The sequence below is a fragment of the Telopea speciosissima genome, chromosome 10 (assembly GCF_018873765.1).
Source record: "Telopea speciosissima isolate NSW1024214 ecotype Mountain lineage chromosome 10, Tspe_v1, whole genome shotgun sequence".
Lineage (NCBI taxonomy): Eukaryota > Viridiplantae > Streptophyta > Magnoliopsida > Proteales > Proteaceae > Telopea > Telopea speciosissima.
In genome coordinates this window covers 44,692,823-44,709,335 of record NC_057925.1, presented here as the reverse complement: position 1 = coordinate 44,709,335, position 16,513 = coordinate 44,692,823, and the positions used below count along the sequence as shown (strand labels likewise).

General features: G+C 37.5%; 1 protein-coding gene across 3 annotated transcripts in view; it reads left to right on the top strand.

The window, feature by feature from the left end:
- The first annotated feature begins 1,358 nt into the window (after nt 1–1,358).
- LOC122644234 overlaps nt 1,359–16,513 on the top strand; it is a 36,700-nt gene continuing 21,545 nt past the window's right edge. For all 3 annotated transcript variants that reach the window (XM_043837857.1, XM_043837855.1, XM_043837858.1), the window contains exons 1-18: nt 1,359–1,576; nt 2,729–2,846; nt 2,978–3,165; nt 3,272–3,379; nt 3,671–3,735; nt 5,807–5,912; nt 7,753–7,836; nt 11,555–11,701; nt 11,780–11,908; nt 12,109–12,176; nt 13,288–13,321; nt 13,407–13,491; nt 13,880–13,947; nt 14,023–14,136; nt 14,260–14,295; nt 14,406–14,492; nt 14,948–15,039; nt 15,648–15,757. In XM_043837857.1, coding sequence (XP_043693792.1) covers nt 1,439–1,576; nt 2,729–2,846; nt 2,978–3,165; nt 3,272–3,379; nt 3,671–3,735; nt 5,807–5,912; nt 7,753–7,836; nt 11,555–11,701; nt 11,780–11,908; nt 12,109–12,176; nt 13,288–13,321; nt 13,407–13,491; nt 13,880–13,947; nt 14,023–14,136; nt 14,260–14,295; nt 14,406–14,492; nt 14,948–15,039; nt 15,648–15,744 — 1,764 coding nt within the window. In that variant the 5' untranslated portion in view covers nt 1,359–1,438 and the 3' untranslated portion in view covers nt 15,745–15,757. The remainder of the gene's footprint in view (nt 1,577–2,728; nt 2,847–2,977; nt 3,166–3,271; nt 3,380–3,670; nt 3,736–5,806; nt 5,913–7,752; nt 7,837–11,554; nt 11,702–11,779; nt 11,909–12,108; nt 12,177–13,287; nt 13,322–13,406; nt 13,492–13,879; nt 13,948–14,022; nt 14,137–14,259; nt 14,296–14,405; nt 14,493–14,947; nt 15,040–15,647; nt 15,758–16,513) is intronic.

Here is a 16,513-nt window from a genome sequence, read left to right as displayed (position 1 = left end):
CTTCTCTCTTTCTCTCAGAAATGGCTGCAAGCATAGTTCAAAACGGATTGTAAAGAAGTTAAGAACTGGGATCTAAGCCTCCTGTCCTCCAAACCCAATGAACTACCCCCAATGGATAGCGGAAGAATTACCAGAATTACCATTGACAGCGCTCGAGACCAAGTTTGGCTGATTAATAGAGACAGACACCGTTTCAAGAATTTGGGATCAGAATCTGCCGATGCTGATCCCAAGTCTGGCCGATCTGGCTCATCCAATTCTTGTATGGGAAATCCCTCGCTTCCAAGAATATATCAATATCGGGAGTCTAGACTGATCCATTCTGATTCTGATCCGATCCATCTGGATCATAATTCCTCGTCCATTTTTTGAATCCTTGCTTGAAACGAAGCATGACAAATCCAATTAATAGAGAAGACACCTCAAGCCCAGGCTTAAGCAAGAAATAAGAAAGCTTTTGTCATTTCTTCATGTATATATGTAAGAAGACAATAATGTATGGTGCCGGTGCACGGTAGAAGTAGATTAGGAGCAGAGTTGTGAATATACTGGGATTCGACGGTTGTTGAATGGCGCCATATATTTACTAACCAATCCTCTATACAGATGCCAACGACTATACTTCAAAGGTAAAAGACGGGAAAGTGTGAATAGTGAGTAGGAGTGAAACAGGCCAGGTTGGGCTGGGTTTTTTAAAACACTAATGCAATCCTGATTCCTCTTAGCTTAACTCAAGCCCAACCCGGCCCTAGGTCGGGCTGAGATAGGCCCAACTCTGCTGGGCTCAGCCCATCTCAGTCTGGCCCTGAGTAACCCTGATCGTGCCAGGTTGGCCTTGATTAACCCTGATTTTTGTTAGGACCTGGTTGGCCTTGATTGACTAGTCTCATGTGATTGGGTATTGATTTGTTTCATATTCAATTGATTATTAGATTTTTCTTTGGGTTAAAAAACTTAGTCCAATCTTAAAAGTTTAAACACTTTTGTTCAATAGATAAATAAAAAAAATTTTTTTTTTTTTGATAAATCAATAGATAATTAAATAAAAAATTCTAAAATATAATAAATAAATTGTAAAGCATAACCTAACACAAAGCCGGGCCTAGCTGGGCTTAGCCCAAGACCTCAGCTCTGACCCAGCCCGATCCTGACTCCAGGCCTGAAAAGGGTTGAAAAATCCAATCCAGTTTCCGTTCGGGATCAGGACGGGCTCGGGCCGACAGGTCCAAACTTACACCATTAGTGTGACTTTGTAGTGGTCAGGTCGTTAACGTGTCGAATGCTTAAACGCACATTTAGCCTCTGTTCCGTTCCGTATATCCATATTCTCGTATTTTCATCTGTGGATTATGATGAGTTAAGCTTCCCGGCCTTCTCTATTCGAGTTTGGGACAACAGAGGGAAGAGTTAGAACTAAGAAGAGGTCAGCCTCGAAGCCATGTCGGTGATGCAGCTTCAACAGCAAACCTTTATTCATGGTTTCTATAACTTCTCTACTGCAACTCCATTCAAAAGACGAGGGAGAGCACAAATTAACGGCTCTCTGCGAACAGAAGCGCTTCCTTCTAGAACCCAAGTACTCCATTTGATATTCTCTCTTCCTCTCTGTTTCTTTTTCTGATTGAATTTCGCCTCTTCATTTTTAGATTTTTTTTTTCTGAGCTGTTCATGGCTTCTTTCGTGTTTCATACCAACCATATTTAGATTTCCATTTAGTATCTCTAATGGTGGTATTTTGTTTATATCTTATTCTTCACTGCAATTCTGATTAATAAGCGAAATTGGGGGTGAAACACTCAGAGTTGTCGGCTGCGAGGAATCAAAAGATGATGGGAAAGCGACCTATTCCGACGCAAATAATATTAGAAATAAAGCAGCACAACAAACTTGTAATATTTTGTAAAGGAAAAGTTGAACTTCACTTTATTTGAATCATGATAATTGTGCCAAGTGGGGAATTGAAAATATTTTCCTGCATTTCCAATACCGATTGAAACAGAATGGAGGGCTCAAATAAGTCTATTATGAATCTGAGATTAACAGGAAAGCGCAAAAACCAAGACACACGCTTATCTTTCTTGTGGCGTCATAAACTCAGGGATTAGGTCCTTTCTTTTCGAGCCTATAGACATCCTTCACAAACAGTCTTCTTCAATTGAATGGATAAACTGGGGCTGGTTTGTGTGGGCCTCAAAGCACTTTCCAACTGGAACCAGGCAGATATTCCTGTGCTCAATGGGCTCTTGCACTAATTTAGACTGGCACTGGAGAAGAAACTTTGAAGTGAAAACTGCAAAATATTTTGTGGCCAAAGCGTCGGCTTTTCTTGTATTTGACAAGAAGAGCCTAAAGGTTAGAGTTGCAAGAAGTGACTAAAGATTGATCATGGGTATTGGCTGTAACATACAGACACTGAACCATAATATGGTCTAAGGGTGGTGGCAAAGATCATAAATACTAGCATGTCACAAGTAATGCTAGTATGAACCCCCCCTCTCCCAAAAAAAAAAGGGAAGGATTTCTGAAAACAAAAGTACTCATAAGCCAAAAGGACCACTGTGGAATTTTTTGTTTTTCTTTTATCTAGGTGCCATGCTTTGTTTAACTTAAAATATTCGTCGAACACATGATGGCAATAGTACTTTTGATGTTAAAATTTTCCCTAGTCATTGAAGGTGTTATGTTCAATCTTGCATAAATTTGAGGCATGGTTTTTATAATCTTGTAGAGGATAATGGAGAGCATTTCAGTAAGTGGTGAAGTGGGTGGTGCTGGTGGTGCATCTTCATATAATGCTTTAAAGAAGTTGGACCAATTATGGTCTAATATTTGCTCTTCACCAACAGGTAGACCTAGTAGCCAATTTTCTATTTAATATTTGAACACAGATGTGTTATTAATTACTGAATGAATACTAACAACATACTACATGTAGAATCTGTATTTCGGTGAACTAATCTGGATTACTCTTTTGCAGTTTTGCAAGAACAACGAGAAGTGGTTTCCTGTATTCCTGGTTTGTTCAGCCAATCTGATCTGGCTGATAGAGCAGTAGATGCATTTGATGTACTAATCTGTGGCGGTACTTTGGGTATATTCCTTGCTACAGCATTGAGCTCAAAAGGCCTTCGAGTAGGCATAATCGAAAGGAATCTGCTAAAGGGGGTATACTGTGATATTCATTCTAGAAAAACTTCATACATGCACAACTGATCAATAATTTTGAGGTACGATACAAGTTTGCATTAATATCTTTATAATCAATGATCAGAGAGAACAAGAGTGGAATATCTCGCGGAAAGAGCTCATGGAACTTGTTGAGGTTGGCATTCTAACAGAAGATGATATTGAACAAGTTACAGCGGTGAAGTTTAATCCTGTAAGCTTCTGAAATTTATATAAGTATTTGGAGGTTGTCAGTGATATAAGGCCTGCCAGATTTTGCAGAAACGTGGCACATATGCTAATCGGTATTGATAATCCAAATATCATGTAAACCTTTGAGGCACCATACTCGATTTCTGCTGATGAAAAATGTCCTAACTGGTTCATTTATAGCATACTCTCTAGGATATGACCAAGTTTAATCTTCTGATTTATCCACTTCATAAAGTTTAGTTGTTGCATCCAGAGAAACTACTATGATGATTTATTTTTATGGTTTCTACAGAATAGATGTGGATTCGAGGGAAAGGGCGAGATTTGGGTTGAGGACATTCTTAACCTTGGTGTTTCGTAAGTCGGATTTCTGTTCCATTTTATTGTATTGTATTGTATGGTGCAACATTATCAACGATAAGAAGTTTGATGTTGAATTGTGCCTCAAATCTCATGCTATCTTGTAGCGGATTGATGTTGCAGTGTACCTTAGATCTCATTCTGTCTTGTAGCATTCAAAATTCAAAATATTTGTCAACTTTGCATCTTGAGCCTTTAAGTTATGTTATTATTTATTTATTGTAGGGGGAAACTGGTTGTCTTAGTCTTTATCGGTGATGGAATTCCATGCCACCAGAGTCTTGTTCTTGTCGGAGTCTAGTGGAATTATTACTGTTTCAAGGACACATACACACACACACACACACATCTGTCTTTTTACTTTAAGACAGATGAGTTTTTTTCCCCCTTTTGCTACCTTGACTGAGGCTGGACTTGAGCCTTTAAGTTATGTTGTTATTTATTTTGTAGGGGGAAACTGGTTGTTTTAATCTTTATCGGTGATGGAATTCCATGCCACCAGAGTCTTGTTCTTGTCGGAGTCTAGTGGAATTATTACTGTTTTAAGGACACACACACACACATATATATATATATTTCTTTTTACTTTAAGACAGATGAGTTTTTTTCCCCCTTTTGCTACCTTGACTGAGACTGGACTTATCTGTTCTTCTTGGCTGGAACCATAAATGGGTTGTCTCCTCAGGTGCCCATTTAGGCGCCAAATAGAACTCTAAAAAATGCGTGATGTTTGGGAAGCATGAGATTTCCGCTGGAACAGCTATGTACGTTCCGCTCCGCATTTCCGGTTTTCGGACGGGCTTTCTGACCCGTGCCTTTGGCATAAAAGCAGGCATAATACCTTTTTAGATGCATGGCGTCGGAGGTGCATAGCTCTTTTCTTTGACGTTCCTACTGGAACTTAACTACTATCCTATATTCTATTATCAAATCATAGAAAAAAGCAATTATAAGAGATGGGATTTTTGTGCTGATTTTCTTACCACATGGTCACTATGAATTTCCAGTCATTTATTTCAGCTCTGATTTCTCAAGTGGGTTAACAGAAAAATGTTATTCATAGTACAGAGTTTCCAATTATCTAGATTACTGGCAAGCTTCTTTAATGGGACACAGAGATTGGATAAGTACTGCTGGAGTCAAAACGAGACAAATTGTCAAAAAGTAGAATTTTTTTGGAACTCTGCAACTAGTACCTTTATACAAGATGGACATACACTAATATGATATTACAATATAGATAAGAGGATGTTACTTCCTTTCAGTCTTAGGGTTTTGTCTTTTGGGGGAATTAATAGAATGTCACTAATGTGGATTAATGGGACTCATCATAGTGAAAAACATAAACAAAAGGGCAAGGGGGGGGGGGGGAATCCATACCTAAAATACATAAGAGTTAGTTATTTAAAGCTGAATAAATAGCCCTTTCTTTTTCTTTCCCTTGTCTTGCAATTCTTTATGCATCTTTTTACTGCTTTATTCAATATGACTGACATACAAACCATATGGCCTATATACCGATTGCTACTCAATTTCTTGAAATATTTTATAAACTATGTCCAGTAAATTATGAAGCAAGTGAGAATTTCGTGTTCAGTGGCTACTGCCACAAGTTTATGAAAGGCCACCAATATAGTGGTTTTTCGCAGTGCTCTGAAGAAAAAATAAGTTAGTTTCCTGAAAATAGTGTCCACCTTCAACAATATGCAAAACATTTGGTGCAGTGAAACTGCAACCTTGCCTTTTACTAAGTAATTTACCTTATTAAGAATTTTTTTCACCTGAAAGAATGCCTATGTTTCAGTTTCCTTTATGGTTTCCTTTTTGTTGAAGTATTAATGTTTTCAGTGACAATTTACTGGAGAGGAGAGATTTTTATAATTGCCTTAAGGAGTTGCCATGTCACCTGAAACACCTGCATTGAGAATGTAGTTTTTGTCATTTACGTGATTGCTGAGAAGATTTCATAGTGATCTACGATTGAGAAGTATGGGATTTGCTTCTAACAACTCATTTCATCACTCAGAAGATAAATTTCTCAATGTTGTCTTTCTCTCTGTCAGTATAGGCCATCTAAGTTGATAGAGCTTATGAAGACACGCTTTACTTCCCTTGGTGGAGTCATCTTTGAGGGCGATAGCGTTTCAAGCATATCCATATATGACGATGCAGCGGTGCGCTTTCTGACTATTGCTTTGTAATATAATGATCATGCAATTCATTGCTGTATCAATTTTATTTTTTTTTATCAAATAGTCGGTATCAACTTAGTTGGAGTGCCATGTCTTTCTAGATATGTATTTAGCAAAAAAATTCAAAATATACTTGTTTGAATTTTCTTTGGCAGACCCAAAATTTGGGAAATGTCTAGGTATGTAGGGAATCCTTCCTATGGCATGAAGTCACCTCTTGAATGTTGGCATCAGGTGGACAATTTTGTGGACAGATCCTACTATCCAACCCAGGAGTTTCCATTTACTAGGGCCTAGAAAGAGAAAATAGAAGGCCTTAATTGTAGGAGTAAGGTCCATGTAAAAGGTTCATAAATCAGTAGGATTTAAATCTCTACTCAGATCGATGTTTTATCCAGATGTATCCTAGATGGGACCCACTGAATGGTTTATACAGTCTGCAATTTGCTTCACACCTTTACTGTTAAACCAACAGGAGTGTGAACTTCTTTAGGTTTAAAAGTTATGTTAAACAAATATTGGCAGCCGTTGTGAGATATCTTATGTCATTAGTCCTTACCAGCAGGAAAATATGAAGAAGCTACTTTTCGGACTAGCTTTCATGAGTCAGAATAATATGGGTAGTGTTGGCAGGTTTTGGCTGATCACAACATTAAGGGATTTTGGATAAGACCTAATCTGGTGTAGCCAGGCAACTTGCTGGAAACTTTGGTCCATCTTGGCCTTAATTCAGGTCAGGTGCATGACGTGTCAGGCAGCCAATAATTGCTTTCTTAAGAAACATGAGAGCTTGTTCTACCACAATTTGAATACAGAAAAACTTTAACCACCAAAAAAGGCAATGACACTTTTTTTGCTAAAGATCAGCAAAGTATGTATTAAAAATGAAAAAGTAAAATACAAGTTCAGAAAATCCCCAATTGAGGAATTCAAAATCCCAAAAAAACCATCTCCTCTTCGGCATGGAGCCGGCAAGGAGCAGAACAATGATTAGAAGAAGTTACCCTAGGGCCCCACCTTCGTCATGGCCATCAGCAGAGAGCAACTAACTAATCCAACACAAATAAAAGAGTATCAACTATGAACAAAAACGGAAGCGACTACTTTCCTGCAGGTGCCATTCAATCTCATGATGAGCGAAGGTAGGGGATTCAACCCAACACTGAGAAACCTGAGTAAAAGCAATCCTCTTGGCCAGAAGATCTGCAACTGTGTTAGCCTCTCTGTAACTATGGGTGATTTTCCAGTGAGCTGGCAATGACACTTAAAACCCCACTCTAGGGAGTAAATCTCATAGGGGGAATGAGGAGAAGAAGAAAGGTATGAGTCTACTTCTGTCGATACGGTTTGCCTAATCCCCTTTTCTTGTTGAGGCTGTGTTGCTGTGTTGATTGCCCATCATGAGAGCCCAAATTTCTGCCTGCTACATGGCAGTTCTTTTGGTCTTAAACTTTTGTGGGCCAGTTGTCCACATTTTCATCTGTCAGCCTGGTAACTTTTAGCCCAACCCTAATTTCCCACTAGGAGATATTAAGATCTTCAAAATTCAAGTTTTGGTGGTTTTAGTTTGAATCAAATGTCAGCCAACAATTGATATGGGACTCCAAATTTGGCAATTGGCTGATCTGCTGGATTTGTAAACCATCCAATGGTTGGTCCCCAAAATCCTAACCTTCACATGGCCCAAAAGTGATGTACCGTCATGAGAGCCTTCTTATGTGTTTTATCCATGCTTCAATCTTTGAATACTACCAATTTGTTTACATTACTTTTTAAAGTGCACTAGTTTAGTAGGGTAACTTGTATTTTTTATGCTCCTCAGGTTTTGCAATTTACAGAGGGCAACATTTTAATATCAGATCTCGTTATTGATGCAATGGGAAATTTCTCACCTGTTGTTAAACAGGTCAGGTTTGTATTCCTCGTCAATATTAATTGTCTTTGTACTCATAAATGGAAATCCATACACACACACACATACACACAGTACACACACACACATACACACAGTACGAGGTTGAAGTACTAATGTACATAAACGTATGTATGCATACCCTCATAAGCATGCATACAGATGTTTAGGATCTTGTTATTCATCATTTTGGCATATATAGCAGGCATATTATTTATTTATCAATGGGCAAAAAGGCCTCTTCATGGCTGTGTAGATGAACTCTTTTACACAGGACCCAGATCTGCCATGTGGAAATTTGGATGGCCCACAATTTTGTGAACCGGTAGACCCCTAGGTCCCCTGCTCACATGTCAAGTTTCAGCCCAAACAGAGTTCACCAAGTTACAAAATGGGGCTTAGAAAAATCAAGGAAATGGGAGAGTGCACAGTATTGGTTGAGTAGGCATATGCATGGACATAAATGGGGATGCATACCATTATATGGGGGTATATGGTTTAATTTGAATCCAAAATTTGACATGTGGCCTCTCTAGATTGTCCCTTCTATCTACCGGTTTGAAATTGCCTCACCATCCTGCCACATGGCAGAATTAGGGGTCCCATGGAGAGAAGCATCTCAACACTATACCATGTAAAAGCTAAAATACCATTTATCATTACCAACATTCAACCATGCTATGATGCATAAGGACCTGATAGAGAGTTCCAATGGCCCCCTTCAAATGACCAAAGTTCCATCAAAATGTTTTTTCTGCTTGCTTATATCATGCCCTCAAATCTTTTCTGTCTGTTAAAATTGCATTTTATTGACAGCACTTCCCTCTCCAACCTAGTTTGCATGCACAAGCGTCTGCTGGTATTGTATTGGATGGCCTTTTGCATTGCTTTTAATATATGGAAATGGTGGCAAAACTTGTTTGGTATTCTATGGTCCAAATGATCTGATCACTGGCTCAGTTTGTTAAAACATAAATGGTGGAATAGATTTGTGAAATAAATAATACTAGGGTTTTTGCCAAATGCACCCCTACAACTTTACAAATTTCAAATGCCCCCTACTTTCAAAATATTGTAACACTTTAGTCCAGTCCGTTAGTCTGGGACGTTAGACGTTAGTTTCAGGAAATCTAATGACCAAAATGCCCTTGTGATAAAAACCCACCAAAATTAAAGAGTAAAGTGACCAAATTACCCTCATCTTCCCCAAATCGTTTAGGGTTTGAAATTGAAAATCTTTGCCCTAAACGATTCCAGAGATCAGGGTTTTGTAATTTGCAGTTTGGTTTGTCATGTGTTGTAGCCTTTTTTTTTCTCCTAATTTTTTGATTGATTTTCACTCTTTAGCAATAGAGGGGTTTTGTTTCTATCTTTGAGGTAATTTTGTTAAATCTGATTTCGGTTTAACTTGCTAAGGGTTTTGTTGCATTTGAGTTAGTTCTTTATTCTTTGTCGATATTGGTTTTGGTTCCTAATGTCGATGAGTGTTTCAAATGGGAATTCGAGCTTTTGGAAATGGAAGCATCAGTTGCATTCTTCAGGGAATTGTGTTGAAGCAAATGTAGAAATGGACTAGAGCAGAAAAAATGAGGGAAAGGACAACACTTTAGCGAGGGAGACTTTTCATTTTCTGGAGATTAGAAGGTCCGGATATATTGGAAAGACACAAGGAATTAAGAGTTGCCTGTGAAAATTTCAAAATGGGGAGGGTCAAGCTAAAGATAAAGAGATTGGAGAATACCAGTGGCCGGCAAGTGACCTACTTGAAAAGGAAGGCTGGCATCTTGAAGAAAGCTAGGGAGTTATCAATAGTGTGTGATATAGAAAATTGCCTCCTCATGTTTTCACCAACTGGCAAGGCTACATTGTGCCTCGGAGAACGCAGGTACTGCAATTTTCTCTCTTTCCCTAAACAATTCCAGCGGTGACCTTGCAGCAGTGTCAATGAAGAAAAAATTTTCAGTTTCAAACCCTAAACGATTTGGGGAAGATGAGGGCAATTTGGTCACTTTACTCTTTAATTTTGGTGGGTTTTTATCATAAGGGCATTTTGGTCATTAGATTCCTTGAAACTAACGTCTAACGTCCCAGAGTAATAGACTGGACTAAAGTGTTACAATGCTTTGAAAGTAGGGGGGCATTTGTACAAATGGGCATTTTGAGGTGGGCATTTGGCAAAAACCCATAATATTATATATAAGGGATCTTGATATAGAAACATGCTTTTCAGTTTTCACACGTGGTTCCAAGTTTTCCCTGTGCTTTTGAAATTTCCCTGAAATGCCTATTCTTAAGGTGGCTTCAAACTAGCCGTTAAAAATTTTAAGCTGTCTAACTCTTCGTAAGAATTTCAAACATTGGTGAAATTTTATTTTCAGTGATTCTGATTGAAATTTTTTAACTAAGCAAAACCCACATTATATCCAATTGTTTTGCTATAATATTTTTTTGGCTACCCTAGAGGAATAAATCCACTATGGTAAATTATAATTAATTTTGTAGTTGTTCTTTTAAAATATGTAAAAGTTAGTAAAGTACATATATTAGGATCATGTGATAGTTGAACTATTACAGTTCTTCACTAAGTTATTAAAAGAAAAGTAAACATCAATAGGTACTGACAGATCTCAACTTAAAAAAGGGTTAGTTAAAACTCATTTACAAGGCAAAGTGGTCACACAATCACCTCAAAATCGTTGCAAAAGATTGTGGCAAAATTTCTATGACCCTAAATGGGAAAAAATTCTTGCAATGTCATTAATACTAATTATTTGTCATCTTGTATAGCATCCTTTTTGTAGGCTGCTCTTTTTTGTCTATGATTAATATGTTTGTATTTATTTAAAAAATGTTATCAAAAGTCTGAACCTTGCTCTAGCACTACTGAAAAAGGACGTACCCAATGCATGAGGCACCTCTGCGGGGTGTGGGGAGGGTCGTAATGTATGTAGCCTTACCCCTGCTTCATGGAGAAGCTGTTTCCCGACTCAAACCTGTGACCACTGGGTCACCATGGAGCAACCTTACTGTTTTGCCGAGGCCCACCCTCTTCTAGCACTAATACATGAATTTATACGAGTACATATTTAAAATCAACATAATTACTATTGTACACTGTTATCGTGATCTTAGTATTAGCGCAAGAAGCTAATACCGAGAGCACAGTGAGGAGGGTATTTTAGTCTAATCAGCCATTAAGTTGTTTCTTTTATTTTATTTGGATGTTTACTGTTTTACCCTTTAAGTTATTTACATAATGAAGGTTTAGAGGAGAGTAACACATATCGTGAAACTCTCACAGTTCTGCAGATTCTCGTCTCCTCTTCTCTCTCGGCTTCTCTTCTTCTTCTTCCTTTTTCTTAATTTATTTACATACACAATCCAGTTGTTGGACTCTTTCGTACCCCCAAAAATGGACTCCAGTACAAGTGGTTTGAACTATCAAACTGTCCAATCAGAGAATTTTCTGACGAGTCCCTAAATTTAAATATATGAATGTGTTGTTGGTATGACCACTACCTGGCAGTTAGCGATTTGCAGTCCACCCAATGTTCAAAGAAACAAAGCATGAAAATTAATGTATGACAATATTAACATCCATAAGTATATATGTTCACCATCTTGTTTGTCACCATGTCCAGCATTATGTGCGGTTTCTCAGTCCTATCAAATAGCATTCTTGTAACTTTTAAGTATGCGATTCATTTAACAGATCAGATCAGGAAGGAAGCCAGAAGGTGTTTGCCTTGTTGTTGGTTCTTGTTCTCGTGGTTTTAGGGAGAATTTTATGGGTGATGTCATTTTTAGTAGTTCATCGGTGAAAAAGGTTGGAGATTCAGATGTACATTATTTTTGGGAGGTAACTGGAATTTACCATTAACCTCTATTGCAACTAAATTATTCTTTACAAATGGATCTTTACTTTGTGAATCCACAGGCATTTCCTGCTGGCTCTGGTCCCACGGATCGAACTACCTATATGTTTACTTATCTTGATCCCCAACCAGGATGCCCAAAATTAGAAGATTTATTAGAAGATTACTGGGATCTAATGCCAGCTTATCAGGTTGTTGAATTCTTCAACCATACTCATTAAGTCAACTTTCCAGTGGTTTTAATATAGTACTGGCTCTTATGCTTTTTGTGTTATTGTTGATATAATACTGGCTCTTATAAAAATGGGAATATAGAAATTTGTAACATCTGTTAATTTAGTTGGTAACCATTTATTCACTGCAGATTCTGTGATTTATTAATGCTTTACAGGGAGTTTCACTTGACGATTTGGATATATTGAGAGTTCTCTTTGGCATTTTCCCTACGTATCGTGACAGGTGAAAGTTGCTACTGTTACAAAAATTGCAATTAAGATTCTGTTATGTTCAAGACAAGGTATAAGTCATAGTGTACACCATTTGAAGGTGCTTTCTTTGGTTCGTGATATCCAAATAGCTTTTGAATCTCCATTTCACAGCCCAGTTATACACACCTTATCTGTAACATTGAAATTTCATTTCTTCTCTTCCAACTGCATTTCTATCCAACAAAGAAAATTAAAATCTCTGCCTAATTGGTGGGAATTAGTGAATTACTATTCTAATAGAACTGGATGGTTCCTTATTGGCGTAGTAATTTACACCTCCATTTTGTGTCTAATTTACCTTGACTTGTTAACTAATAGTCCTATATTGTCAGGAGTCTGAACTCCAATAGTTCAAACACATTAAGGGATTCCTATAGGTGCATGTGCTCTTAAAAATTCTTACTCGTAACCTGAATAGCCTACTATATTTTATTCGCATAGAGGTCATTTGTTGGTTTGGAGGCTGAGTGGGACCAGAAATGCTTGGTGGCTTCCTCTAAGCAGCTGACGGCTGCAGAGTCCCACTTTTTGCACAAAATTGAACCGAGCTACACTTTGGACTATAGTTGATAACCAGATCCCTGATATGAGCCAAGAAAGGCTTACTAGGAGTACTGTACTTTTTACTCCATTCATTTTCTAGCACTGTAGATTCCTCTTGAGATAAGGATGGTTATTTCAAGAATGAATTTAGGGTAATTTTGATGATTTCTGTTCTTCAATTATTTCTGTATTTGTGCTATCATTCCGAATCCTTGGTTCCTTTTATTTCTTTCTTTATTCATTTCTTTTTCTTCTTGTGTTGCATATGTGCATGTGATTGAACGTAGAATTTATTGATGTCAAATCCAAGCCAACTGAAAGTGATAGATGTTTGACTTGTGTATCTGTGCATTGAACTTTGTATTAATGCTCTATCCAATTATAATCTTGTATTTCTTCATCTTTAGTTTCTCCATTTGTAAATTAAATCAAAATGATAGTTTTAATACTTTTGTTGCCAATTTCAAGATAATGTGCCAACTACATTGACCGACTCTGACACCTCTCTCTTTTAATGGGGCGGATCAACTTCTTTACAGTCCATTGCCAGCTTCTTTTAATCGTATTCTACAGGTGATTTACATTACACACTTCTAACGTCTCAAAGATGTGGAATTATATAAAGAATGCATTGAGCATGACAAGTCATTCTGTGCAGTTTGGTGATGCTAGTGGCATACAATCACCAGTTTCATTTGGTGGTTTCGGGAGCTTGACTCGGCACCTTGGCAGACTCTCAACTGGTATATTCTGTTGATGTACTGCTCCTTTTAATATCCATTGGCAGTCTTAAACGGCAAGTTTTTCACAGAAGAACCTCTCCGATATCCCTACGAATATTATGGTTTTTTATTCCAAAGTAAAGTCGAACTTTTTTCCTGACTTCTGGCCATCCTTTTTTCCCCCTCTTTTTAAGGTTTAGGGACTTCTAACTATCATATGAATGATGAATTTGAGGCTATAGTAGAATGATTGGCTATGGTTGCAATGCATTTGTCACCATGTGTGGGGTGACAAGAAGTTTCTGTGTATATTGCGTGCTTGAGTGCTTGCCTGCATTTGTGTGCGTGGGTGTTCTTGCTATCATCGATGAAATTGGTCTAATCTTTCTTTTATTCTTGGTGAATTAAGGGATATATGAAGCAATTAGTAACAATTTTCTGGACTCTGACAGCCTGTCCCTGCTGAATCCCTATTTGGTGGGTGTCTCCTGGTACATGGGTTGTTAAATAAATCTTGCTTTGTGTAACTCAATGGAAATTTGTTTTATGTAGCCCAACTTAAGAGCATCATGGCTGTTTCAACGAGCAATGTCAGCAAGGCAACAGGCTTATGTTTCATCAGATTTCATTAATGAGCTTCTTTTTGTTAATTTCCAGTGTATGCAGGTAATTTATGTGGTTCTGCACAGATTTGGTACTAATTGTATTCTTCAATTTTTGCCCCCTGCTTCATATGCTTACATGCTTCTTCTTTTTTTGGATTTATATTAAATGTTGCATCTTCACCAGAGGCTAGGGGACCCGGTATTAAGACCGTTTCTTCAGGTTGGTATTTTGTGTTTTCCATACCCACTCTATGTAACTCTTTGAATTTGGACGTTACTGGTGTCTCTTAATTAAAAGGTGTTGCTATGAAACTCTCTATATTGTGGCAGGATGTAATACAATTTGGGCCTCTAGTAAAGACATTGGGTTTGGTTATGGTAACCAAGCCTCAAATCATTCCATCAATATTCAAACAGGTATGCTTTGGTAGCACAAAATATCTGCTGCATGCTTGCTTACTAACAAAAAAAAGGGCGTACCATAATTATAACATTAGGATTTCATTCCTCACAATTAAACTAATCCAGTAGCTTTATTGCTGAAGTTGTATTAATGGAAAAGATCAATGATGATCACCATCTCAAGCATAGAAATTTGTGTAAACCCACAAGGGCTGACCAACAAATGATATAAGGTATATTGAGATTGATGAAATTACTGATCTACTTATAAAAACTTATAATTCCTTTCCCCTCTCCCGGTAAGTATAAGAACCTTTAGTTGAGGAACATATAGATTAAGAGATACATGAATAGATAAAGGTCTGGATTGCTAACTGTGTATCTATCAAATAACTGGTTTCATGGAATTGGCTATTGTGTATTCTAATCTCCTCAGATTGTCCCTACTATGTGCAATCATTATCTTCTAGGTGGGAATTGCAGTGCTTTTGGACTGGTCGGGACATTTTGTCATGCTGGGTTACTACACGTTTCTCTCTACCTTCATTGACCCTGTTATAAGGTAATTACTTTCTAGTAACACACACACACACACACAAAATGGTTGTCTTGTGGATTAGGGTTTGCTAAGGAAAGACTTTGTTGTGATATGGAATGAAATAGTTTCGTTTTGGTTTTGCAAGCATGAAGCATCTCCCTTTTCTTTTTCCCTGTAATGGTTTTCCACAGCATCTGGATGCATTTGTTCCACCACAAAATGGATCCATTTCCAGTCATCACCAAGAAATGTATAGAGAGTGGAAATGGTTTCATTTAAGGAATCTGAGTTGATCTTTTTCTTTCCCCCCTCTTTGTAACAAATCAATATGACCAGAGGTGAGTACATTATGAAGCATTTACCTTTCGCTGTTTTATACCAAGTGCTGTGGGAATTCAAAATTAAATGATGTGATTCCATGTCACAGCCAATTGCAGCCTCATTAAGTTTCAATAGACTTGTAAGACATTAAGTAGCATATGAAACTAATTTTTCTTATGGTATGTCAGCAAAATGTCTGTCATCTTGTGAGAAACACATTAGTACACTCCTGAACTAATTTTCTTAATCTGGGAATGATAGTTAATGTGCTTCATTTTCACCTGATCTTTGCCAATTTTCTCCTCTGCAAGGTCCCGGATAAATGCATTTCCAGACAAGATGAAGTACGAATGGAATAGACGTCTTGATGCTTGGAAGTATGGATCTGGTTTAGATTACAAACTATAAGGTTAACAATGTTGTAGATTGTCCAAGAAGACTGTGCATTGTTATCCCAGAACTTATCTTCAAGATTCAATCTAGGAGAAGGGTTAATGATTGGTCTTTTGCATTTTATTTATGTTTGTGATCTGAAAGACTAAAAAATCATTATTATAGTATTCTTTTACCCCACTCACACCATGATAACTTTTGAGGCTTCCTGTCCCACAATTCCTGAAGACCTTTGATCAATTTGGCTCCAATCTTAGACCTATAAAGTGTTTGCTTGCAGCTCTGTGTAGTTGCAAGGGAAACAAAGGAAAGGGATGCAATCGTTATCCACTCCAATTTGCTGCCAGTTCCATTTCCTCCAATTCCCCACATAGGAGTGGAAATGACCATCCTACCCCCTACCCGAACACACTGCCCAAGGTGGGGTAGGGTAGTCATTTCCGCTTCTATGTGAGGAATTGGAGGGAATTGGATCGGGCAGCGAATTGGAGGTGATAATTATTCGAAAGGGAAGTGAAATCAAATCAATACGAAAGTGATTTTTTGTAGGCATTACCTCACATGATAGTGTAATTAACTTCAAAATATACAAATTTGATTATTAAATTTCCCTTCACCTTGCAATCAAATTCATTTAATTTAAAACATCTGAAAGAAAAAAAAAATTATTAAATATGGTAAGAGTTTTAGGTAGTTTATACAATCATGATCGCAAAACTTTTCTTTTTCTTTTCAAAAACAATTTTTTATGGGTAAATAAAAGGGAAAATTGCAAGTAGGTTTA